This window comes from Ovis canadensis, chromosome 1 (genome assembly GCF_042477335.2).
Source record: "Ovis canadensis isolate MfBH-ARS-UI-01 breed Bighorn chromosome 1, ARS-UI_OviCan_v2, whole genome shotgun sequence".
Taxonomy (NCBI): domain Eukaryota; kingdom Metazoa; phylum Chordata; class Mammalia; order Artiodactyla; family Bovidae; genus Ovis; species Ovis canadensis.
Genome location: NC_091245.1, coordinates 204,719,187 through 204,744,092, shown reverse-complemented (window position 1 = coordinate 204,744,092; position 24,906 = coordinate 204,719,187). Strand labels below are relative to the sequence as shown.

The 24,906-nt window shown below is 40.4% G+C and overlaps 1 protein-coding gene across 4 annotated transcripts in view; it reads right to left on the bottom strand.

Annotated features, from left to right (window-relative positions):
- The window catches only part of IGF2BP2 (insulin like growth factor 2 mRNA binding protein 2), a 164,030-nt gene that overhangs the window by 25,756 nt on the left and 113,368 nt on the right, over positions 1-24,906 (bottom strand). For all 4 annotated transcript variants that reach the window (XM_069558665.1, XM_069558667.1, XM_069558664.1 and 1 more), the window contains exons 3-9: positions 15,294-15,342; positions 14,300-14,351; positions 11,311-11,374; positions 8,317-8,589; positions 6,312-6,446; positions 2,110-2,232; positions 1,622-1,757 (exon numbers count right to left, since the gene is read on the bottom strand). In XM_069558665.1, the coding sequence (XP_069414766.1) occupies positions 1,622-1,757; positions 2,110-2,232; positions 6,312-6,446; positions 8,317-8,589; positions 11,311-11,374; positions 14,300-14,351; positions 15,294-15,342 (832 nt within the window). The remainder of the gene's footprint in view (positions 1-1,621; positions 1,758-2,109; positions 2,233-6,311; positions 6,447-8,316; positions 8,590-11,310; positions 11,375-14,299; positions 14,352-15,293; positions 15,343-24,906) is intronic.

Genomic DNA, 24,906 nt, shown 5'->3' with positions numbered 1-24,906 from the left:
GACCCCTCATTAAGATACCACACGTGTAAACTCTTAGCCATGTTTGGAATGGTCCACAATTTTGGCTTGTTTACCATTCAGCTGCCAGTTTCGTGATCATCTTGCTTGCTTATTTCACATTTAAACATGGGGATGCTCACACAAGCTGCCCTTCAGAGGCAGAGGGATAATGTATCTCCCACCCTGTTCTGTAACCAACCTGTCCTACCACTGCCTCCCCGACCACCGAGCAAATCTCTAACGTTTTCTCTTTGCTCATCTGTGGCTCTAGGGTCACCCAGTAACTTGCCTTCTTTTCGAGCGTCTGGAACGGGAGAGTTAGGATCTTAGCCTTTATCCCATTCATGTGTGAGATCTAGTGATTTTGTCATTCACCTATCAATGCATGACTTCAGCACAGACATGAATGAACCTAAGTGAGGCACATGCTCAGGGGAAGATGTCTGGAACACCCAGAGCCTTTGCAGCATTTCTGGGTGTTCACAGAAAGAGCTAATTGTAAGATACCAAGATCCCCAAAGAAGAAAACGAGATCAGTGGATGATACTTTGACAGACAAATACACACAAATGGGGGGAGGGAAGGTCACACTGCAGTCGTCTCCTCACCACGCTCACCGTGTCCCGCGATTATCACGTGGGCCGCTAAGGTGGGACTTGGGGTGAGGCGGGAAGGTAGTACTGACCTGAGGAAGGAGGTCCTATGGCAAGTGCTGCAGTGAGGGAGCTGGGGCTGCGTTTCAACCACCTAGTCCTTTCTCAACATTTAGTCCTCTGTGAAATGTTACAGTCTGGGATTTTCTTCCAAGTCATCCATTGGGAGTGGGGACGTGGATGAACGTTCAAATGAAGCAAAACAGGCCATGAATGGAAAACTGCTGAAGCCAGATTATGGGCATATGAGAGCTTATCATAGTATCCTTTCCTGTTTCGTATATGCTAAAAAGATCATTATCATAAAAAAATTTACTCCTCTGAGCAGAGTTTGTGCTTTTGATTAAAAGGACAAATATTTTTAAGATTTCTGAATGAATTTCAGGATGATGTCTCCCCATTATAAAGTTGAAACCAGGTAGTAACAACAGGGAGGACAAACCCAAATCAGTCTGCTAGAATTATTAGAGTTGAGGTGGATGACAACATTTATTGGAGAATCTGAAAGGACAGATCAGTGAGAGATGAAAATCAGAAGTTTTTTTTTTAAATTTCAAAGTAGGGGGGGAAAAAAATCTCACTTTTCTAACATAACAGCTGTCGTGATTTTTATATGCAGCCTTCTAGTCATTTTGACTCATATTATTTTATATACTTAAAACTCTAGGTATATATACTTTTATATTAGTATATTTTCTTAATTAACAATGTCATAAGCAATTTCTGATTTAAAAATCTTCCAAGCTGTGATTTTAATGGCTTTACACGATCTTGTCGAGTATACTTAGCATGTCTTACTAGTTTGCCTCCTGATTATTCCAATGCCCTTGCCCCCAAGAAGAAAGGCGTAACTCTGTACTCCTAAAGTGCTTCTTCACTCTCCGAACGACAGTTATTCTTAGAGAGGCGTGGGTCCTGCCTGACAACACACGTGAAAACCAGTGGAGAAGAAAGCAGCCAGCACTTACATTAGCAGCCAGCACATCATTTTCAAAGGCCTCACGCAGCTTCTTCATAATCTCTATCTCGGCACTGGCACAGGCCCCAGCTGTGCCCTTCACAGTGATGGTTCTTTCAGGGTTGTATATGCTCAAATCCTGCAAGCTGGCCGCCAGGAAAAAGAGAAAAATTTCCTTTTTTCAAAAGGAAAATAAAATCCCCGAAGGGTCACACTCAAGTCTTGGTGGAAGAGGCAGGGATGGATACCCTCACCTCACACTGTGGCACAGAACATCTGCCATCTTATCTCAAATCTTTGCAGTGACTTAGATGTTATCAGTAGAGAAGGTCTGACTGGGAACTACTTATGCATTTGTTTTGACAGTGCTGAAGATAATTATATGATTATCTTATGATTACATTCCCATTATAAGGAAAAGCAGATGAACGAGCTGGACATATCAAAATGCTCACGTTCTCCATTACTGGGCACAGTTAATTGGAACAAGTGGCTTACGATGAGATTGTTATCTTGGTCCCTGTCTCATGTTCAATTTTCTTCAAATTTCTGCCTTCTTTTCCAATCAGTCTTCCAACCAAGCCATTGTGGGCCAAGATCTTCAGAGGAATCTCTTCAGCTCTAAAAGAGACAAGCAACAATTTGACATCTAAGTTGAACACAATAGTTGACTTAAGAGCTATTGTTGTTGTTTAGTAGCTAAGTCATGACCAACTCTTTTGCAACCCCATAGACTATAGCCTGCAAGGTTTCTCTGTCCATGGTGTTAAGAGCTATCACCCTTCTTATTTCTTATAAATAGAAGCTGTTTCTGTTCAGCTACCAAGTGGCCATGGGCTTTAGGAGAAGCTGGGTTTCTCACTAACTCTAGCGCATGAATTCTGATGAACACAAGCCAAATCATGTTAATTTTACTCCCTTGTTGTGACTGGTTGGGAATAGGTTCATGAGAGAGACTGGCCAATGAGGTATCAGAAGAGGTCTGTAGGGTGGCTTTAGGAAGGTTTTCCTTGCTCTTAAAAAAAGCACAAGGGGTAATGACATCAGTCAGATGGTAGACTAGAACTACAGGTCCTCCTATCCCTACAGAGACACCAAGTTGACAACAAAAGATAGGCTAAACTCTCTGAGAACTCTAGAGATCAGGGAAGAAACTATACCACCCAGGCTTTTATAAAACCGAAAAGGGATTCCAGCAAAAGGAGTAAGTAGTTTTGTGGCATTTGGTATGCCTTTCGTGCCTACACAGCATAGCAAAGGGAAACAGAGGAGATCCTCCACCCCAAGGCCCCTCCCCTGGGACAGAAACGAAGGACTGGACAATGAGTCCAACATTCTGGCTTGCCTGGGGGCTGCCTGCGAGATAGGTTTCTGTCTCTCCTAACTTAGGGAGCTGCCAGCTGCTGAAAACAGAAGTGTAGAGTGTGTTAGAGCTGCAGTTCCACAGTCAGAAGCCAGGAGGAGAAAGAAATCAGAAATGGTTTGAGAGGTCCTAAAACCTCCAGCCAGGCTGATTAGTGAAGGTCTTCCCCTGAACAAAGCCAGTATGCAAAGATTCTGAGAGGTGATTGCTTTTTCTGATGCCCAAATTCCAGCAAAAAAAAAATTATAAGCCAGAGAAAGAAATAGAAACATGGTCTAATCAAAGGAGCAAAATAAAACTCCAGAAACTGACCCTAAAGAAATGCAGATCTATGAGCTACTTGACAGACTTTAAAATAGTGATCATAGAGATGCTCAATGACCTAAATGAGAATACAAACAACTAAATGAAATCAGGAAGGTGATGCATGAACAAAGTGAGAATATCAACAAAGAAAAAGAAACCATGCAAAAACAACCTAACAGAAATAATAGAGTTGAAAATGTAACTGAGATATTAAAGGGATTCAAAAGCAGATATGATCAGGCAGAAGACAGACTCAGAAAACTTGAATATCAGTCATGTGAAATCATCAAGTGAAGAGAGAAAAAAGAATTTAAAAAAAGTAGAGACAGGATAATGGGCTATGGAACACTATCAAATCGAACAAGAAATGTGTCATTGGAGTCACAGAAGGATAGAGAGAGAGACAAGGGAGAGACCAGGAAATAGGCAGAAAACTTTCCAAATCTGAGGAAAGAAATGGACATACAGATTTAAGAAACTTCAAGAACATCCACCTGGGATAAACCAACAGACAATCACACTGAGACATATTATAACCTAGGTGTCTAAACTCAAAGAGAAAATCTTGAAAGCAGCATGAGAAAAGTGATTAGTAACATACAAGAAAGTTTCCATAAGATTACAGTTGGAGTTCTAAGCAGAAATCTGCAAGACAGAAGGGAACAGGATGACATACTCAAAGCACAGAAAGAAAAAACTATCAACCAAGAATACTGTATCTAGCAAAACTGTCTTTGAAAATGATAGGAAAATTAAGACTTTTCCAGATAAACAAAAGTCAAAGGAGCTCATTACTCCTAGACCAGTTCTACCAGAAATGCTTAAGGAGTCTTTTAAGTTGAAATGAAAAGATGGTTCAACATACAAAAATTAATATAATATATTAACAGAATGAAAGACAAAACCCACATGATCACCTCAACCGATAAAAGAAAAGGCATATCAGATACACTGAAGAAAGTAAAACAGAAAGAAAAGTCATGGGCCTTTGAGGCTATGATTCAGCTGACCCTGCGGTCATTCTCACATAGTAAGGACTTCTAATTATGGGACAACAAAACTGTTTATTACTTAAGCCATTCGTTATGTTTTCTGTTACTTGAGACCAAAAGCATCTAACAGATGCACTACAAGAGCCTCAAAACAAAGGGATGCTTGAAGACGCTCCATTAGAATGTGACTTACAGAGGGCAGGATTTTTCGTCAGCTTTGTTCACTGGACACAGAACAGTGCTTGGCACATAGTATGTACTCAATAAATATTTGGTAAATGAATGGCTAAGTGGTAAAGGATCTGGCTGCAATGCAGGAGACATGGGTTTAATCTCTGGGTCAGGAAGATCCTCTGGAGGAGGAAATGGCAACCTACTCCAGTATCCCTGCTGGAAAAATCCCATGAACAGAGAGGAGGCTGGCAGGCTATAGTCCATGGGGTTGCGAAGAGTCAGACAAGACCAAACATGCACATAAATGAATAAAAGGAAAGTTTAGGATCCCTCTTCTCCTCCATTCTCCATCTCCTACTCATCTTCCTCAGGGATCAGCTGAAATGTCACTTACACAGGAAAGCTTTCTCTGAAATCCCTAAATCTCTTTCTGTCTCTGTAAAGCCTTGATTAGGGCCTCCAGTTACCTGCAGTTGTTTTCCACAGTAGCACTTATCATAGCTGTGCTTAATTACTTACTGGTGTAATTGTTTGTTTAGCAGATGTCTCACACTGAATTAAAAGAAAAAAAACGGAACTGGATCTTGCTCAGAGTTGTAGCTTCAGCCCCTAGCACAGGGGCTATGGTGCCTCATTAAAAAAAAAAAAAATGCAGATTTCAAAGATATTCAAACTCTATCTTGGCTCTACATAAATACTTTAAAAATCCAATTTATTTAGCAGTCTTTTTGATTCTTTAAAATATGGCAAGATGATGACACCTAATTTAAAGGGCCAAGGAGGGTAACATTTATAAAGTTCTCAATAATTTGGATGAGAGAGGGGCTTCTTTAAATTAAGTCACAGCATTTGGGGGATTCCAAAAGTCCCAAATAGTAAGTAATTCATAAGTAAAATGTTAGAGTTCCTCATGAAGCCTAAGAATTTGCAATGTTTTTCTTTTAAGAACTACTCTCATCTCCTTGGTTTTAGAACACTATTATTTGACACTGTTTGAAAATAAATTAGTTTTTTATTCAATTCATCCCTCACTGCTTCTTTATAAAACTGCCACAATCCATACCTATAAGTGGATTTTGCCAGACTTACATAGAGCCTTTTTTATTATATTATCTATTCTATTACCATTAATTTGTTTATAATACAAATTAATAAATTTGTATTACTACATTATACAAGTTACTATGAACTGTATTTGTCATTCAAATTGGTACAACAGAAATCCTAAGCAATATTTTGTGAAAGAAATGGACAAAGGAGATACAAGAAAAAAGAATAAAATAGCCACTCAGATACCAGTTTCTACTATTTAAGGAAACATAATCCAAGCTTAAGAGTCCAAGGGGCTTAGGAGCAAAACCCTTTTGATGGTTTTGGTGCAAATGTAGTTTTTGAATCTGCCCCGTCCAATATGATGGCCACTAGCCATACATGTGACTACTTAAATCTGAACGGATCAAGTTAAAATATTCAGTACCTCCACTGCACTTGTCACATTTCAAGCACTCAACAGCAACATTTGGCTAGTGGTTATTATAGTGAACAGTGCAAATACAGAACATTTCCATTAGCATACGCATTGGACAACACAGTTATGTTCCCATCAATAATCACTGCCAGTGAGTGACAGAAGCATTAGGATCACCAAGAGAAACGTGCAAGTAGAGAAACAGCCACATTGTAAACATAAAAGATCTATTTCCCATTGTAGTCTCTATGGAACGAATACCTGAAAATTAATCCTTCCCCTGCTCCCTTTAACTGAGAAATAGATTTACAGCTCTTTGAAAACTTTCCTGGGTTAAATGAATGAGAACCTAATCTTCTTTTCTGTTGAGCGGTCTGGGCATTGCATGCAAACTTACAGTTTGGTCTCATCAGCCTCTTTCTGCATGATTTCAAGAATCATGCGGCATGCTTCAGAGGTTCCCTCTGGGGTGGCATGGATGGTGACGGGCTTCTCTGCAGCCCCAGAGTTCTCCTTCCTATGGATGTCTACCCTGCAGGAAAAGAATCAGGAGCCATAGCACAGCGTCATCTGGCACTGGACCCTAGTCCAAGAAAGTGTTGCACTGGCCAATGTACAGCAAGGACACAGACAGACAATAAGTGTCATTAGCACATTTGCAACCAATGCCATTCTCCAAGAAGGCAGCAAGCAGTGCAGAAGGTCTTGGGCCAAACCTGAATTCTTTGCAGCTCCACTTAGAAAGGAATATTTCTTACAGGAGTGCTATTGGACAAAGGCACCAAGCCAATGTGGTAATGAAGCCAGTTTGGTAAATGAACTATTTTGTGTAGTCTTTCAAATGATCTTAAAAGTGAGCAGGATAATACTGCACATTGGCACAGTGCCAGTCTCTGAACTGATTGCAGCTTTTAAAAGCCATATGTTAATCCAACTCTAAACACCAAATTCAAGCAAGCTTTATATATCTGAGTGTGGATAGAAAACAGAGGCATGCCCTTTCTCTGCCTAAGTTTTTGGTTTCTTTGCCACTGGCAGCCTGCCTTCTTCCAGACTCTTAAAACTAATGGCTCCAAAGCTTGATGACTTTATCAGACTTCTTTGGGTAGTTGTGGCTCTACTTGTTTTTGTTAACTTTCAAAATCACATAATTAATTGTATCCTTTTTTACTTTGGTTGTTGGAAGCCCAAATCCAAGTTTGGGGCCTATTTCTAAAAAAGTAGGCACACACTTTTGAGAATTAACTTCACTTCTATTTAAACTTGCTACATTTATAAAGCCACCTCAAATTGGAACAAAAAGACATACAAATAAAAATCACTTTCTCAGGGAAGTAGACTTACAGGGATAAAAGGGGACTGATTTTAAAACAAAAGAAACATCACATAGTACTTCCTCTGACTACTATCTTATCACTTCACTCCTATGATTATAAACCCTGGGATTCATGTAATTGTCCACTTTTTGGAAATAACTCAGATACTTTGAAGAAAACAGCTTTTTCTCTTTCAGGTTATAAAAGCCTCAATGACCTGAGTAAAATGCATTAGGAATATAAAAAACTAATACTTGTAATTTGGTGCTTTATCATTTAAGTGCTTTCACAATAATTATTTCATTCAATCTGTCTGACTGTCCTAATTCTCATACTACTCCTAGATTATAGAAGAAGCTGTTGATGCTCAGAAAGCTTAAAATTTTTTCTAAGCTTATATAGCTATTAAGTGGGGAAAATTTGAACAAGGGTCTTTGTTTTCAAGTCCTGTGCTTTGTTCATTTTATCATGCTGTGGTCTTCGGAACATAAAAAAATCAACAACCTCACAAGTTACTTTATCCACTACAACTCTTACTACCGAGTCAGTCTCCTTAAGCAGACAGAAGACTAAACATAAGGCTAATAATGTACTTTATTTCTTGCTCAATGTAGTAGTGACTCACCCGTTGCCTTTATGAAGCTGTTTGTGAGACTCCCTAGGTGGTCTCAAAGAATGACTATCACCCTGGGCTCTGACTCAGGAGAGGAGGCGAGAGCTAAGGCAAGTGGGTTCTAGGATCCCATAAAGTTCAGCCCCATACCTCTGTTGTTTTAAAAATATGTAGATGTATTCACAGGCATCAGAGAGCTTAGGAGAACAATTCGTGACTGTGAGGTCATTAGTACCTTTTTTCATGAATTATTAGTGTTTCAGGTATGACCTTTAGGACATTGGCACGAAAGCTCATGAAGGCCCCTGGGTTCTGTGTTAGTCTGTTAGTAGTTCTGTTTAAAGAAGCCACTGTCCCATCCAGCACAGCCCCCCACTGCTGATGCAAGCAATAGCAACCTGGGAATGGCCGGGACCCACCAGCACTCAGGGGACCCCTCAGAACGAAGCAAAGGAAGCCCCGGAGGCACGTACCGGGACTGGGTCTGCTTAGTGATGTTCTTTATGGTCAAGCCCTCCTTTCCGATGATGGCACCAACAAACTGGGTGGGGACCAGGATCCGCAGCGGGAAATCAATCTGTCTGGCCTGAGAAGAGCCCCCAGGGGCATGGCCTTGCTCCCGGGAAGAGTGGTCCCCACGCTGGGCTCGCTGAGGGGGCGAAGGGGAGCTCACCTCTTCATCCGGGATGTAGGAAATCTTGAAGGAGTAGTTCTCAAACTGATGCCCGCTTAGCTTCTCGATGGCTCTGAAATGCAGCAGGGGAAGTGGGCTTTGTTAGAGACCCATGATGCCAGGGTCAGGACTAGTTCATTCACTCTCCTTTGCTAATTGCCTACGAGTGCGCCGTCCTCAGCACTGAGGACGCAGCCATGAGCAAAACACACGCCATCTCTGCTCTTTCACAGAGGGTGGTTAACAAGGAATCACCAAGTATAGGTCTGGTCTGATATACAATTTGTTGTCCTGCTTTCTTTTTTAACCACTTAAGGCTGTATCAAAAACTGTTGACAGACTCAAAAATTTCAACTGTAGTATAGTTATTACTGAAAAGCCAGCAGTAGATAAGCACAAATGAGAAAAACATCCTAGTCCATCCTATGTCTTTCTTAAATATATTATTATTTATACAAATGGATTAATACCAAACATACTACTTTATAACCTTTAAAAATAGTTGATACTCTAGTTTTCTAAGTGACTAAATATCCTGAAATTTAATTTTTACTGGTTAACATTCTATTGATTTGCCATCATTTCTGCAACGTATTCTCTACTGTTGTATATATATATACATACACTCCGAATCTTTTACTGTTGCAATAGTGTTGTTATGGGTATCTCTGCAATTACAACTTTACACACAGGACAAATTCCTAATGGAATTTCCTAATGGAGAGCAGGCAGAATTCTAACATCTTAAGTATTGCCCTGGGTCCTTCTGGAAAGGTTTCAACATTTATTATCCCATAGCAGTTCAGAGAGCATTTGTTTCCTTGACACCTCAGAAATACAACTTATTTTAAAAGATTTATCAATTTGATAAATTGTATCTTAAAAACGATACATGAAGTGGAGCAATTTTTTCCACATGTTTTTGGCAGTATCTGAAAAAAATTAACCCTATTCTATAAGGTTACTATTTAGGGTTTGCAATTTTTAAAATATTTATTTATTTGACTGCATCAGGTGCTAGCTGAGGCATGCAGGATCTTCAGTCTTTAGTTGCTGTATGTGAACTCTTAGTTGTGGCGTGCAAACCCTCAGTTGTGACATGTGGGATCTAGTTCCCTGACCAGGGACAGAACCTGGGCCCCCTGTATTAGGAGTGCAGCGTCCTAGCCACTGGGCCACCAGAGAGTCCATAGGGTTTGCAAGTTTATTAAAAAGCAGCACTTTGTGAATTCAATAAAAGCAGCAAAGTAATATTATGTACAAAAGTCCTATCTAAGTAGCAGCTAGACAAAAACTGTAAAGGTGAGCTGTTAGTAAATGTGTCCTGCTTATATCCATGTGCAAAAGTCAATAGCAGGGCTTCCCTGGTGGCTCAGAGGTAAAGAATCTGCCTGCCAATGCAGGAGGCATGGGTTTGAGCCCTGATCGGGGAAGATCCACACACTGCAGAGCAACTAAGCCCATGCATCACAACTACTGAACCTGTGATTTAGAGCCTGGGAGCCGCGACTACTGAAGCCTGAGTGCCCTCGAGTCTGTGCTCTGCAACAAAAGCAGCCACCGCCAAAAGCAGCTGGCACACCACAACTATAGAGCAGCCCCCATTTGTCACAACTAGGGAAAAAAGACTGTGCAGCAAAGAAGACCCAGCACAGCCAAAAGAATATATAAAATTAATTTTAAAAATGTTCAAAAAGCTAACAGCAAATGACTGGTGCCTTTTTCAATGCAAAATTAACATTTTGAAAACTAGTGGTATGAGAACGGGTTAAATACGCATTCACGGATGTGGAAACCTTGGGAAAAAACACTAATTCTGGGATGTATAACCAATATGAATATTATGCCACCTCCATAAAGCATGACCACGTGTGACCATAATTCTAGTTATGAGGACCTGACAGGCACTTCATGGGCCTTCTACAAAAAGGAACTTGTTTTTGTTGTTGTTTTTAAGATATTCAATCCCATATGTGTTAACAGCCAAGCTCACAATTAACCATCACTGAAGCAATGTAGCCATGAGTGGGGTTGGGATGTGAATGTGAATAGGAAGAAGAGCCCGAGCCAGGTCTTCTTTGATGAACCAGTCCAAGATGACAATGCTCCCTTGGGCTGATGTCACAGAGGTGAACCCCCCCTTCTAATATTCATAGAGGGAAAAGGAAGTTTCAGCATTCACCCAATGAGTGTGAACAGAAACAGGCTTGGGCTTTTTCCTCATGGTGCATGGAGAAAGCTCCAGGTCAAAGTGGCTTCCAGTTGTCAAAGCAGACTCTAGGGGACACAACGTCAGAGATGTGGTATGCTCTACTCCTGACTGTTTCAAGATACAGCTCCCACCTTGGTTTTGATGCCAAGGCTCAACATTTTTCAAGATAAAAATCTCTGTACAGTCAACAAACAGATACCCTGGTATAAATTCACTGGGGCACTATGGATGTGTCAAAGATCTGCATTCCCTGGGGGCTCAGATGGTAAAGAATCCACCTGCAATGTGAGAGACCTGGGTTCAGTCCCTGGGTTGGGAAGATCCCCTGGAGAAAGGAATGGCAATCCACTCCAGTATCCTTGCCTGGAGAATCCCACGGACAGAGGAGCCTGGCGGGCTACAGTCCATGGGGTCGCACGGAGTTGGACATGGCTCAGCAACTGCACCAGTACTACTGATGCGTCAAAGATCTGCATCTTTTCAGAAAAGGTTTATAAACACAGGATTCAGTGGAATCCAACGACAAGCTTCCCCGGCATTCCCCAGCCCAGATTTAAAGGGAAATAAGCTAAATCCACTTACGTTTTAGCTTCTTCTCTTGTTGCATATGTGACGTTGACAACGGCAGTTTCTGTGTCTGTGTTGACTAGGAAAGAAGCAAAAACTACATTGTCACAGAAAAAAAAAAAAAGGTGTAGCCCTCTGGCTCAATGTAAATAGAGAAAAATGCACAAAAATCTCATTGTTCAAACTCTTAAGAGTTATTTGAATTCTATGTTTATTCATGTGCACTCATAGTAATTTACAATCAATTGAATATACACATTTGTAATCAATTGTATATGTAACTTAAAGCTGTATTTTCTACTTATTTTCAACACTTCTGCATGTGTATATGTTTATGCACAGTTTCTTTGGATTTTTCATTTTTAATGTCTACATAAAATTGCAGCAAGCAAATGGGCCATGATTTTTGCCTAACCATTCCTTAATTGTTGACAAATGGTTGTTCTCAGTATTTGCTCTCTGAAGACTGTTGGTAAAAATCACCACTGTTGCAAATACCACTTGATTTGTGTTCTTCTGAATTACTTATTTTTAGTGTCATTTAGAAGAAAAATAATTGGGTAAAAAGAACATAATGCTTTTTAATGATTATTTTCAAATTACTCTCCAAGAAGTTTGTATTAATTTACTGTACCACTACCAGTTTTATCTGCTATAATTTTTAAATAATTGGGTATATATATAAAATAATAAGAAAGTATTTTAATTTTAATTGTTTGTTCATGGACAAGGTTGAACTATTACAATATTTGTTCCACTTTGACTGAATCTGACTGTGTGAGTTAAATCTAGTAACTGTGTACAATGAATCAAGAAAACTGGCAATTCCAACCCACTTGGCTAAAGAGGAGAACATATAAACTCTAAGAGTGGCTAACAAGGTATCACTCTTGTGAGTTGGTTTATCTTGATTAATAATTGATAGAGCTTCTTCCAAAGTCAGGTGTTAAAAATGAATTCAAAAGACAGGACAAAACTTTCTCCATCCAAGTCAGTAAACTTAGATCAAAAGTATATTGGTTTCCCCAAAATCAACAGACATGACTAATTCAAAATCTTCTCCATTAAAACATTTAAGCTATTAGGCGACTTGGAATTAACAGCATTAAGCAGAGCATAATTCAAGAAAACCACACTAGAGCTGCTTTTCAAAGTAATAATAAAACCCTCTAGTGCAAGGATTCTTAATTTTGAACCCATGTTAGAGCTTCAGGAATCCTATACTCACCCTCCCCACTTCCCTGCAAATATTCAAATCTGTGGGGACGTGGATTTTTCTGTCTTATAATTTCCATATGATTTCCAAAAAGGTTAACGGTTACTGTTATACAATAACTTCAAAGCAGCTGCAGCGCTTATGGGGAGGGGTACATACTCCTCAGGAAGGAACTGCCATTGAGACGTATGGGTCACCAACACTGAAACCAGTCCCGGCCTCGGCCTCGGAGGTTCGTGTTGCTTTCTAGCACAGAGGTCCTCACAGGACTGCACCTCTCAGCGCAAAATAGGCCATGTGCACCCACAACCACCCTCTCTCGGTGTTGACACCCTGAATGCTACTAGGTCCCAGAGTTACACTTTGGAGTGCAACAGATGAAGCTGCAGACCCAAAAAGGACAAAGGGGCTGGGTTTGAACCTCCTGAATAAAGCTACCCACTAAAAGTCTCAGATTCGTTCTTATTTATATTCTTTGTTCTTCAAAGACATCTGTCTTCAGGAAATCAGACCTGTGATTCTAGGAGGAACTGAACTCCATTCAAATACTTTATTTCATTGGACATGAAAGCTCTATAAAGATTCTTAAAATTCTCCTGCAGAATGCTTTCTTGCTGAATCAGGAATTACCTATGAAACAGAACAAAACAACAGCCCAACACTTCTACCCTACAGTCATGAGGCAACTAGGGTGCTCTTGAGGGCACAGGTGCTCCTGGAGCTGTGGTCTACCCCAGGGGCCTGGAGTATTTCTGCCTTGCATGGCACTGTCCTGAGTTTATAACATGGTCTTAGCTAGTAACTTGTACAGGTTCATGTCTGGAAGGTCATCTTGCCTACAACATCCAATTCTTACTAGAATGTCTTCCATTTGAGGGAAATAACAAGAACTGAGAACACAGAATCCTTATAAATGATGTCTTCTTTCTGGCTCTTTCCCTTTACCTTGGTGGGCCTATCTCCCAACTTGGGGATGGGCAGTCAGAAGCATGAAACTGAATAATAATATTTTTAATACTCATGGAGTATAGAGCATCTGAATAATTACTGCTTTAAAAACTATTATATTAACTATACTAGCAGACAGACTGCATATGAGAAAATGCATTTTCTGTGGTTTTTTTCCTAAGTGAATATTAACAGTTATGTATGACTTCACTGTCTGTAAAGGTAAATGTTTTAGAAGGTAAAAATAAAGTGCCAGGAAAAAGAATATACATTTTCTGGGGATTTACAACACTGTTCCCAAGACAGAGGCTCTCAAATGAATACACACAAAAATCACTTGGAAGTGACTGTTTAAAACATAGTTTCATGACTTCTTCCCCCAGAGAGTCTTACTTTGTCAATCTGTCTACGGTGAGCCCCAGGAAACTGCATTTTCCCAAGTGCTGCAGGTGATAATGGTGTAGGAGTCCTACACCTTGAAAAACAGCCCAAGACATCAGGGGTATGTTGTTCTTAATCAGGAAGAAGAAAGTTGTCATAGTATAAATACAGTTACTTCCAAATGAATTAAGCTTCCCCCATCCTGACAGCAATTTGTCCAGTGCTTGAGTACATTACAGAGTATAAGAAATATAGTCTGAAAACCATTCTTTGAATAAATAGATATGGAAAGACAGATACAGACATTTCTTACATACATGCAGATATACAAACATACACTCTAGGAAGCTTGCTTCAGTGGAATTTAAACTTATTTGTCCTTGGATTTCACCCAACCTAAAAAAGTTACCAGGTAATATTCCTCTCAAAATTCAACAGGCTAATTTCAGCACTTATTACCTTGCTCCACGTTCTCCACTGTCCCACACTGAGCCAAAAGTCCATCCAACACCTGAAAAAGAAGCTTCACTGTCAGAATTTCAGGTCTTCATAAAAACAGCGAGAAATGAATGGATATACAGGGCTTTCATTTGCTTATTGGCTCCCGAGTAGTCTCTTCACTGAGGAAACACAACAGTTTTCTTAGTAATTGTTAACAATCACGTTCATGATGGTTAGAGCCCATTTGCTTTCAAAATGAGAAGCAGACTAATGTACAAAAAGCACTTCTCCTTTCTGAAAGATTTAACCATTCTTCCATCAGATTTCCTTTAGGGATCGCCTTATTTTATGAAGCAATGAGATATATACATGCTCAAAATTTTCCACAATAAAAAGTGGTTTTTTTTTTCCCTTAAGGTAACAAAAATGTTAGCCAAAACATTCTATTTCCTTTAAGTCTATTTTGATTCCGTTTTGGGGACCATGGGGCAGTGTGCCTTTAAATGAGGCAATAAGGCTACTCCTCATATTCTATCTTATTTTAAGGTAACAATCTTGTAAGAAATTTTACAACTCTGAAAATATGCCTTAACTGTTATTCACAACAATCAATTCAAAATAAACAAAACACTTGCCCAAACTAACAAAGAACCTTCTTTTCTTATTGATTTTCCATTTATTTCCTCCCAAATCATAACTTAGAAAGGTAAAAATCTTTTCTAAAATCATGGGATAAAAATCACAAGCAAGGCATTTATTTTGTTTAGTTTGTCTGTTGGTGCTGGGTTCCCGAGAAGACAGAACATAAGGGATCAAAGTGTATATCCAGCACAACAAAAGGGACGACTCTGACCCCAAACTCAGGGCAGATCATTCCCATTAGGGTGCTGAAGACCTCTAACTCCTAAACGTGAAAGGGAACTATAACAAAAGGACAAAAGGCCCCGTTACTCCATTAGCAAATGAAGACAGAGAGCAGGAAGATAATTAATACAGAAATTCATTGGCCTACCTCCCACTGCAGGTGAGGAGGGATGTTTCGAATCTGAATTTTCCTGCTCCTGTAGAAAATAAAAGCACAGACACAACAAACAGGCTTAATACCACACTTTCTCACATGTTAACCAAGGCCTCAGCAAGGGGTTCTGATCGTGAATCAAGAACATCTTGCTTTAAGCTAATCATCAACCCTGCCCATCTGTTAGTATTTGCTTTATGTATTTAGGTGATCCTATATTGGGAGCATATATGTTAATAAATATGATATCCTCTTCTTGTTTTAATCCCTTTGTCATTACATAATGTTCTACTGTACAGCATAGGGAATCACACCTGACATTTTGTAATAAGCTACAATGGAATATAATCTAAAAAAAAAAACAAAACCAGAAAAAAACTGAATCACTATGCTGTATACCTGAAACTAATGTAATATTGTAAATCATTAAAAATTAAAAAACAAAAGAGCATCTTGTTTCACAGTTTTCAATTACTTTGAAGAAAAAAAATTAAGAACAAACCTAAGAAAGTCTGAACAAGCTAAACAGTTTAGATGCAAATCTACCATTTCAATTTCCTACGAAAATTAGTTAGAATTTAAATTGCCATATATGTTATAATTATAGATTATTCCCTTTCTCCTCAAAATACATGGTCCTGCAACTGACCCTCCCCTAAAAGGTACCTATGAGAAGTAAAATCACATATACAGTGGGTTTAAACAAGATCTTTGCTAACACCTCAGAATTTCCTTTTAAAAAATTATTTTTTATTTCTAAGTAGGTCATACAGTCCTAATTCAAAAATTAGGACACTTTAAAGAGGTATTCCATGAACAGTCTTACTCATCGCTTGTGTAACCTTCAGTCTCCTTATGCAAATACTAGTAAATCCAAATATACATTCTTGTTTTCCCCTTTTCTTAGAGAAATATTTGCATATTCTACACACTCACTGCATCTTGTTTTTCTTCACCTAACAGTAATATCTTTCTATTGATACATTGGCAGAGAGAGAGCATCCTCATTCTATTCTACACATGTTGGATGCCCCAAAGTGCACTTGTGTGTGTGTGACAAGTTGCTTTAGTCATGTCTGACTTTTTGCAACCCTATGGACTGTAGCCTGCCAGGCTCCTCTGTGCATGGGATTCTCCAGGCAAGAATAGTGGAGTGGGTTGCCATGCCCTCCTCCAAGGGGTCTTTCCAACCCAGGGATCAAACCCTCGTCCCTTATGTCTCCTGTATTGGCAGGTGGGTTCTTTACCACTAGCACCGCCTAGCCCAACCCTACTGTTGGATATTTGGACCTTCTGCCTTTTTTTTTAGGCCTTGATGCATGTGGGATCTTAGTTCCCTGACTAGAGATTGAACCCACACCCCCTGCATTGGAAGCATTGGACCACCAGGGAAATCCTTCTCCTGCCTTTTTATTCAGAAGATCTTTCTCTTTTCCCAAGACATCTTACTGGTCTGATAACTCTGATTTAGATCATTTCTTGTTTTTACCTAAGCTTTTAAATTAGATAGAAAAAAGAACAGAAACAAGAAGAAAAGAATTTTTCTATCTTTGAATTACATCCTAGATCTTGGAAGGAAAACACAAATCACATTTCAATGTTGGCGAGGTCATGTCACTGGAAAGATTTGGCACTGAGATCCCATAAAAATCCCCTTCGGGGGTTGCAAGAGTGGAGATGCGGCAGCCAAAGTGTGCCCCATTACTTTTCCTCTCCTTTGTGTCAGAGGTACCAAACAGTCGCTCTATGCGGTCACAAATTTCTCCACCGCTTTAATCTGGGCCACAGCCACAGAAAGCAATGTTACAATTCACGCAGAGAGAAAAAGGAGAGAGACAGAGAAGTGCATAGGCAGAGGAAATAAGAAACAAACAATTAAAGATCTGAGGGGCTCCTGTTTTCTCAGATTGTTTTTATTAAATTAAGGGAAGGCCATCCCTCTCTTGCAGATCCCATATCCTAATTCCATCTTATTTAAAAAAAAAATAAGAATGCATTCATGTTTTACCACAGCTGCTTAAATGACTATACTATATAAGCCACTCTGTAGAATCTCTATAATCTTGTGTCAGGATAGGAAGGAGAAAAAAGAATCAAGAACTAATTTCTACTTCTGTGCTATGTAGGCTCATTTCTGACACTGCCTTTGGCAAGAGTTTATAATAAAATTGCTGACACCATCCCATACAGTGGCTCCATGGAATGCTCCACAAAGGATGTCACAAGCCTAACTATTTATAGAAAAGGCAGCATAATTTGCAGGAAAAATTGAGTATTTCTAAGAAAAATACTTTCGTTATCTCCAAGTATAAATAAACACTGACTCCAACTGCTAACCAAGAATTCAAGAGAAATCCTACTGGAAGAAACTTGTGCACAGACACAAAGATTTGAATAAAGACAGATACTAATGCTTTGTTCTGACAAAGAATGAAAATCATCTGAATATCCACCATCAGGGAGATGAATAAGTAAACCATAGTACAGCTATAATATGGAACATCACACAGCTGTCCAAAAGAATGAAGTAGACATATGTCCGTGGTCATAGGACACTCATCTTAAAATATTGTAAGATGAGAGCTAGTTACAGATTAGGCTGATCCTATTTTACAAGAGTGGAAAACAAAACTACATGTCATTAAATGTGTGTATATGTAAAGAAAAAGGTAGCTACAAACATTTAGTTGGCAAAATGAGACATGTACTTTTTATTTTAGTTCTGGTTTGTTTGCTTTTTGTAAAAATGAGCATACATTCATGTCTTATTTGGTTTAAAAAATTAACAATTAAAACTCCTACTAAAGCTGCTTTCATGAATTGACAAGATTCATTTTTTTAAAGTATCCTGGAACCTGATTAAATAAAGAAAACCCAAACACCTTACTTTCTACATGATTACATTAGGCATCCTTCTTGGAATCTTATTTAACAGAGGACTAATTTATCTGGCAAACTCCTTTGTTCACAGTGTATAATCAAATTCCACCCAGTCCAGATGATCCCAAATCCTATCTGAATGGGTCTAAAATAATGACACTTCATAATATGTCGTGTCAGGACTGCACATCAGGCAATCAGCTGAGTAACTGGAATGTTCATTAAGCAGGGTTCTGGGAGAAAGCATCTCTAAAAAGTTAGTGCATCTCATCTCTAACCTTAGACCAGGATGGAAAGAAAAAGAACTGAGAATTGAAAAGGGGAAATGGAACTCACTGCAGTAGAACCCTGCTCACCTGGAGCTCAGTCAGGTCACCTGGGAAAACACCCTGAGAGACTTGTTTTTCCGGATCAGGAGTGACCAGGATCTCTGGGATCCGCTAACTCCCATGGCATCATCTAGACACTGTGTCATCTCGTCAGGGTACCCGGAATACCCGACTCCTTTTCCCTTGGGAGGGATTTCTGTATGCCCTTCAAAACCCAGCTCACATCTGCAGACAATTCCAGGGCATCTCCAGAAAAGAGTGGTTTCCATGCAGTTCCCTCTATGCTCTAATTACTTATCTGCTGGCACTGTCCCCTCTCGGGATTGGAAATTTCCTCAAGGACAGGCTTCTTGTTTACTGGTGTCCTGTCCCGCCAGGGGCCAAGCACACAGCAGAGAAGGAGAACATGGAGCTCTGGGGGCTGTAAAAGCACTGCTGTTGCTGGCTGCAGTCTACTTACGATGCTGTGGGCCTTCTAGCCCCACAGGTTCTTTCCTTCATCGTCAGGGAGTAAAGAGGAGAGGGAAAGACTTCTTTCCCCTCTTTTCATTAGAGAAGAAATCCAGCATTTGGCTCGATCTTGAACAACATATGTGGATCTTTCTCCCTTGAAATCCATAAAAATGTGCCCTGCTTGCAAACAAGCCAAATTTATACAATAACTTAGGAAAGTGATTGGTTTTAAGAACAAAGTTTTTTAATTCCTTTTTTAAAAAAAGGAATAATATCATAGTTCCATTATATTATAAATCAAGCTTCTCTACTGCTAAGTCACTTCAGTCGTGTCTGACTCTGTGCGACCCCATAGACGGCAGCCCACCAGGCTCCCCCGTCCCTGGGATTCTCCAGGCAAGAACACTGGAGTGGGTTGCTGTTTCCTTCTCCAATGCATGAAAGTGAAAAGTGAAAGTGAAGTCACTCAGTCGTGTCCAACCCTCAGCGACCCCATGGACTGCAGTCTTCCAGGCTCCTCCATCCATAGGATTTTCCAGGCAAGAGTACTGGCGTGGGGTGCCACTGCCTTCTCCGAAGCTTCTCTACATATACATAATTGACATATCTTCTCATCCTTGCCACCCCCCAGAACAATTACAGCCAGCTACTAGCTGGCCTGCTGGCCATCTCACGTTTCTCTCCTCTCCCATCCACCCCACACTTGGCCACTTGTTTCAGTGACTTTCTGAAACACAAACAGGACTGGTTGCTTCTGTCTTCTTTGAATGACTTTCACCATGTCCAAATTCCCACTCATGACCCTGTTCCTGCCCCGTCCTCCATCTCCTTATCTTTAAATTCTCTTGCCCCAGAAAATGCTCTAACTTTGGGCTCTTACCCTTCCACCCAAAATAATTTGTCACACCTGTAGTTTATATGTGTGCCAGGTCTGAGTCTTCAACACGCCCAGTCTTCCTTAAAAACAAGAGTAAACAAAGGCGGTAAGGAACATGAGTTTGATTTTTTAAAAATTTTAACTGAAAGCAGAATAAGACCTGCAGTTAAGCCATTAATACAGACAAACAGCTCTTTCCCCAAGGCTTTAGGATTCAGGAACTCGGAATTTCCCACTTTCATATTCAAGGATGTCAGCTGTGTTACGTGCTTCTATTTCTTCTTCTCTACTCAGGCAAGAAGCTCAGCCTCTACAACACCCAGGAAAAGAATAATATAGCCCTACAACTCTCCTGTTTGGCTGGGGAACTGTCCACTTTGATGGATTCTGTATTCTAGGTGATTGGTGACAACAGTATACACAAGTAGACAATCAAAGCTTAACTAAACAAAGAAACTCAAATGCAGCTCTTCTAAGGCTCCTCAACATATAAGTGAAGCCGGATACTTTTTATGAATATGTTATTATCTTTGTGCTGTAGATGCCTAGAGGAAATAGAAAGCTCTGAGTGAATTTCAGATAAAACCAAATGTCCATTACTACAAATTTCAAGGACTTGTCAGGAATTATTTTGTATGGTAGAATCTGTTGCTTAAAATAGCTGGGCAATCAGCTGGAGAAGTAAAATCATATTTAATTCTCAAGGCATCTCTGTGATTTTCAAGAACCACTCCACACTGTGTGTGTGTATGTGTGTGTGTGCATGCGTGTGTGTGCGTGTGCATGTGTGTAGTTTTTAGGCATTTGGTCAACTAACCGTAAGTCTGATCAACCACACTGGGAACTCTAGGCCATGCCTTAACCATGCAGGGAGGCCACAGTAGAGAAGAAAGTTAATATATATTGTGGAAACTCAGCTCACAGCATCTCAGATTCCATTTGAAAATTAGGTGAGCTAAGGATCAGAAGATCTTGGGAAAACTGTAGGCAAGAGAAGCAACAGAGGAAGCAAAAAGGATCCTTTAAGAGTGCTTACGGGGTTCAACAACAGATACTACCCAACGAGGTCCCATCTGTTTCCTAGCAATTTGGAACTCCATCAGATGACACATGGTCCTCATCTTGGAAGGAAACCAAAGCACCATGGAATGTGCATTATCTAGAGGCAGGTGTGCTAACCAACCCCAAGGACAGTGGCGGAGCCAAGACTGAAACCACCGGCGCTCTCGGCCACGCCTCCTTTTCCAGTGCTGGGGTCGGATTCCTCTGCATTCCCTGCCCTCATTAGTGTCTGAGGCACTTTATCTCCCTCCTCATTAGTTCTGAAAGTTCTTCTTAAAACCTCTGGACATTCTGTACAAGGGACATCCTGTGCTAACTTGAACTAGGACCTAGGCTAGGAATGAATCAGGGAAGCAAATGAATCACCGGTGATAGCCATGTCCAATCTCCTACACAGCACTCAGCTGTCTTTTAAAGTAACCCCCACCCCAAACACACACACACACACACACACACACAGGGCACAGGGCATGATTTTTAAAAGTCAGTAAAACTGTTAAAGTCACTTTGTTACTAAATTATTACGAATAATTGGGTCTGCCTCTATGTAATCCTAAACATAAGTTATTAGAAAACCAAAGGCTTTCAAAACAAAAACTGTTAAAAAGTGAAAAAAGCTTTGGGTTTTTTAATGGAGAAGAAAACATGTGATCAGAGTAAAGTCCCTGTGAATATTAGCAGTATTATGGCCAAATCATAAAAGGATTAAGTCAGGTATTATTGCGGTGCTCTGTTGAACAGGGTTTTGAGCCAGAAGAACTGCAGTTACAAACCAGTAAATTCCCTTGGTCTATAAACTTATGTCCGCAAAACCATAAACCCCCAAGTGGCCCGAATACACTCATGCTTCATGAGAATTCACAGAAAGGACCTCTTGAAAGTCTACTACTTGAACGGCACAGAAAAGAAATCAGGGACTATGATTAGCAATAGTTTGAGACCTTGTAACTTTTTCATTTACCTCTCAAAGAGGCCTTGACTTTTCAAGAGGTTGCCAACACAATTCTAGACTTCCCCATTGAGAAAAACATCAAGGATTCTTCATTGTTCTTGAAAGAGGTAGAAGGAGAAAAGAGAAGAGTCAGTGTAATAATTAGATGAAGACATGTTGGTGAGAAGACGGGTCAGGCTGCTACTCCTGGGCAAGGAGTGAAGGAGTCCCCCTAGTGGGTCAGGTACAACCAGTACCATTTGCATTAAATGACCACTTGAGTTTCACTGCAACTGCAGGGTTCTACAAACCTTTCAGGAAGATCAAAATCATCTTCTGTTAAACGGAATCAGTATGCTTGACTGTAGACTGAAACCACCATATACTGTTCTAGTGAAGGAGATAATCACATTCCTCAGAGGCTCACTATTTTAGTTCTTTAAAAAGGAAGTCAATATCTAAAAAATCTCTTTTTTGATTCATATTCAGTTTTTGTAAAGGGGGCTTCTCTTACTCAAGTAATGGTAAATAGAAATATTCGAACAGAAGGAAGACCAAAAATCTTAATATTTATTCAGGGAAAATACTTATTTTTGTTTATCAAAGACATCTTTAGTAAATTAAAGCAAAAGCAAACAAACAAAAACCGCAAACCAAAAAAACTTGACATAGAAAAACTGTGACCAGTTTTATCAAAGTTAGTGTACAGTTCCCTACAGATAATACCACCTTTCCCACCTACCAAACCACCTCGTTAACTCATTTTGTGACAATACAGAGAAACAAATACAATTTTAGCTCTAGCTTTACCAGAATTTCTCCATGGGCTTCATGGAACACTTGCCCATTCTCCAAATTATATTATTTGATGAGTTCATTAATGTTACAGAGATACACCCAACACGTTCATCACAGTGCTTTTAGCAGAAGCTTTCCCCCAAACCACCACTACTTATGCTGTGTGTATGTGTGTGTGTGTGTGCACATGCACGTGAGTGTGCTCAGTCGATTCGGCTGTGTCCCCATGGATCATGGTCCACCAGGCTCCTCTGTCCATCGAATTTTCCCAGCATGAATACTGGAGTGGGTTGCCATGCCCTCCTCCAGGGGATCTTCCTGACCCAGGGATGAAACCCAGGTCTCCTGTGTCTCCTGCATTGCAGGCAGATTCTTTACTGCTTGAGCCATGGGTGCTGAGCATCCCATTCAAGCCTCACCACTTCCCCTGAGAAGTACAGATGGATATCCTCATTTTCAGATAAGTAAACTGAGCAAGAGAGTTCCAGAAAAACATCTATTTCTGCTTGATTGACTATGCCAAAGCCTTTGACTGCGTGGATCACAATAAACTGTGGAAGGTTCTGAAAGAGACGGGAATACCAGACCACCTGACCTGCCTCTCGAGAAATCTGTATGCAGGTCAGGAAGCAACAGTTAGAACTGGACATGGAACAACAGACTGGTTCCAAATAGAAAAAGGAGTACGTCAAGGCTGTATATTGTCACCCTGCTTATTTAACTTATATGCAGAGTACATCATGAGAAACGCTAGACTAGAAGAAACACAAGCTGGAATCAAGATTGCCGGGAGAAATATCAATAACCTCAGATAGGCAGATGACACCACCCTTATGGCAGAAAGTGAAGAGGAAGTAAAAAGCCTCTTGATGAAAGTGAAAGAGGAGAGCGAAAAAGTTGGCTTAAAGCTCAACAGTCAGAAAACGAAGATCATGGCACCTGGTCCCATCACTTCATGGCAAATAGATGGGGACACAGTGGAAGCAGTGTCAGACTTTATTTTTTGGTGCTCCAAAATCACTGCAGATGGTGATTGCAGCCATGAAATTAAAAGACGCTTACTCCTTGGAAGAAAATTTATGACCAACCTAGATAGTATATTCAAAAGCAGAGACATTACTTTGCTGACTAAGGTCCGTCTAGTCAAGGCTATGGTTTTTCCTGTGGTCATGTATGGATGTGAGAGTTGGACTGTGAAGAAGGCTGAGCGCCGAAGAATTGATGCTTTTGAACTGTGGTGTTGAAGAAGACTCTTGAGAGTCCCTTGGACTGCAAGGAGATCCAACCAGTCCATTCTGAAGAAGATCAACCCCGGGATTTCTTTGGAAGGAATGACTCTAAAGCTGAAGCTCCAGTACTTCCGCCACCTCATGCGAAGAGTTGACTCATTGGAAAAGACTCTGATGCTGGGAGGGATTGGGGGCAGGAGGAGAAGGGGACGACGAAGGATGAGATGGCTGGATGGCATCACGGACTCGATGGACGTGAGTCTGAGTGAACTCCAGGAGATGGTGATGGACAGGGAGGCCTGGCATGCTGCAATTCATGGGGTCGCGAAGAGTCGGACACGACTGAGCGATTGAACTGAACTGAACTGAAACTGAGGTACTGAGGAATCCCTTGCCCAGTCTCACAGCTGGGGAGCAATATTTTTGACTATGGTCTATAAGTTTAAATCTTTGCTCTTAAAATGTCACTCTGGAATTGTTAAACCACCAATAACAGAACTTACATTTCACATATATATTTCAGTTCAACAAATCTTGGACAAGATGTGCCAACTCAAGCAAATCCTAGGAAAATGAGTCTTAGGAATAGATTTCCAGGTTCTCCCTCTCATTGTCCACCTTAAACTTCACTATAATAGCTCATTCTTTGCTTCTTGAGTCTGGAAGGCTGTAATCTATGGGGTCCCAAAGAGTAGGACATGACTTAGCAACTGACTAAACAGCAGCAGCGACTTCACTTTCACGCACTGGAGAAGGAAATGGCAACCCACTCCAGTGTTCTCGCCTGAGGAATCCCAGGGATGGTGGAGCCTGGTGGGCTGCCGTCTATGGGGTCACACAGAATTGGACACGACTGAAGCGACTTAGCAGCAGCAGCTTTGCTTCTCAGAAGAATTTGCTGAATATAAATGCCCCCTAGAGAGGGCACTGAAAGTATTAACTACTGATTCCTTCACAGGATCAGCTGACCCCTGGTTGAAAGCTCTCCTGGCCCAGGACAGGGAGCTGTGCGTGCCTACAAGCCTAGTAGGCCTTTGCTCATTATCAC